Below are 1,469 nucleotides of genomic sequence, written 5' to 3'. Positions count from 1 at the left end.
TCACAATATAGATGAAAAAGTGATGGAAATAAATATAACAAATTGAATAAACTAGATTTTTTTGAAAAACTGGAGAATATTCTGTATAAATTGAAAAGAAGTTCCTGGAAGAAGTAGGCATTTAAGCTATCTCTGATGACACAGAGGCAGAATTAATAGCACAAAGTTAAAACCCTTCCATTAACATCCTAGCTCAGTAAACTTTTATCTCTGTGAACTGCAGAAGTGTCTTAATATCCCACTGCCTTAATATATTCCTCTGCAAATTGGGATAATAATATCTACTCTATATGATAATTATCATAATAACATATGTCAGTATTTATAAAGTGGACAAAATAGTGTCTCGCACATGGTAGTGTGCTATACACAATTTTGTTGAATAAAAATTTATAGAAATGCTACATGCTAATAACAAAGAATCCATTCAACCTACTTGTCCCAAATAGCACTTAGCAGTCACACCAACTGTAAGAGACTAGGTGCCCCTGATGAATACAGGGCAAATTTATAAGCACAGGTACTGACAGAAAAGTTTACACTCCTCAGGTATGTACTCCTTGGATTAGTACTTTTCTCAGAGCCAACTTCACATCCTTGTTTCTCAAGCTATATATCAAAGGATTTAAGGATGGGGCAACAATATTATTGAACAAGGGAGCCACAGATTCCAACCAAGTATTAGAGGCAGGCTGGAGATAAATGAGGACCACGGGCCCATAGAAGAGCAGGACAGAAGTCAGGTGGGCACTGCAGGTGGAGAAGGCTCTGTGCCTCCCTTCTGAGGAGCTGATTCTCAATATAGAGATAATGATGCGAGTATAAGAAGTGAGGACAAGAAGGAAACACAGGAGTGCCACAACACCTACGTTGGTGAAACTCACAGTCTGAGCTAGAGAGGTGTCTGCACAAGCCAGGGGAAGCACCACTGAGATGTCACAGAAGAAATTGCCCACCTCCTTGGGGCCACAGTAAGGTAACTTAAACACAAGGAATGTGAGGACAGACGCATGCACACTGCTCCCCATCCAGGTGCTCAGAGTCAAGATGGCACACACCCTGGGGTTCATGATGGCCGTGTACCGCAAGGGGTGACAGATGGCGGCAAAGCGGTCATAGGCCATCACAGTGTACAGGAAACACTCCGTGCAGCCCAGGAAGTGATAAAAGAAGAGCTGGCAGGCACAGCCCTGGTAAGAGATGGTCCAGCTTTGCCCCAGAAGGTAGAGCATCATTTTGGGGGAACTCACGGAAGGGAAAAAGATGTCAAACACTGACAGGTTGCCCAGGAAGAAATACATGGGGGTGTGGAGGTTGGAGGAAGTGAGGGTGGCCAGGAGAATGAGCAGGTTCCCCACAAGAGTGAGCAGATAGAAGGCGAGGAAGAAGACAAAGAGCGCGTGTTCCAGCCCCTGTGTGTGAGGGATTCCCGTGAGGAGGAACTCGGTTACTGGAGTGTGATTCCTCAT

General features: G+C 44.2%; 1 protein-coding gene across 1 annotated transcript; it reads right to left on the bottom strand.

Annotated features, from left to right (window-relative positions):
- Positions 1 to 545: 545 nt before the first annotated feature.
- Positions 546 to 1,469, bottom strand: LOC128069018 (putative olfactory receptor 10D4). Its single transcript, XM_052662300.1, has one exon. The coding sequence runs from the start codon at positions 1,467 to 1,469 to the stop codon at positions 546 to 548; it is 924 nt and encodes a 307-aa protein (XP_052518260.1).

The sequence above is a fragment of the Budorcas taxicolor genome, chromosome 25 (assembly GCF_023091745.1).
Source record: "Budorcas taxicolor isolate Tak-1 chromosome 25, Takin1.1, whole genome shotgun sequence".
Classification (NCBI taxonomy): Eukaryota; Metazoa; Chordata; class Mammalia; order Artiodactyla; family Bovidae; genus Budorcas; species Budorcas taxicolor.
Note: the sequence above shows the minus strand (reverse complement) of the source record. Positions and strands in the feature narration are given on the sequence as shown.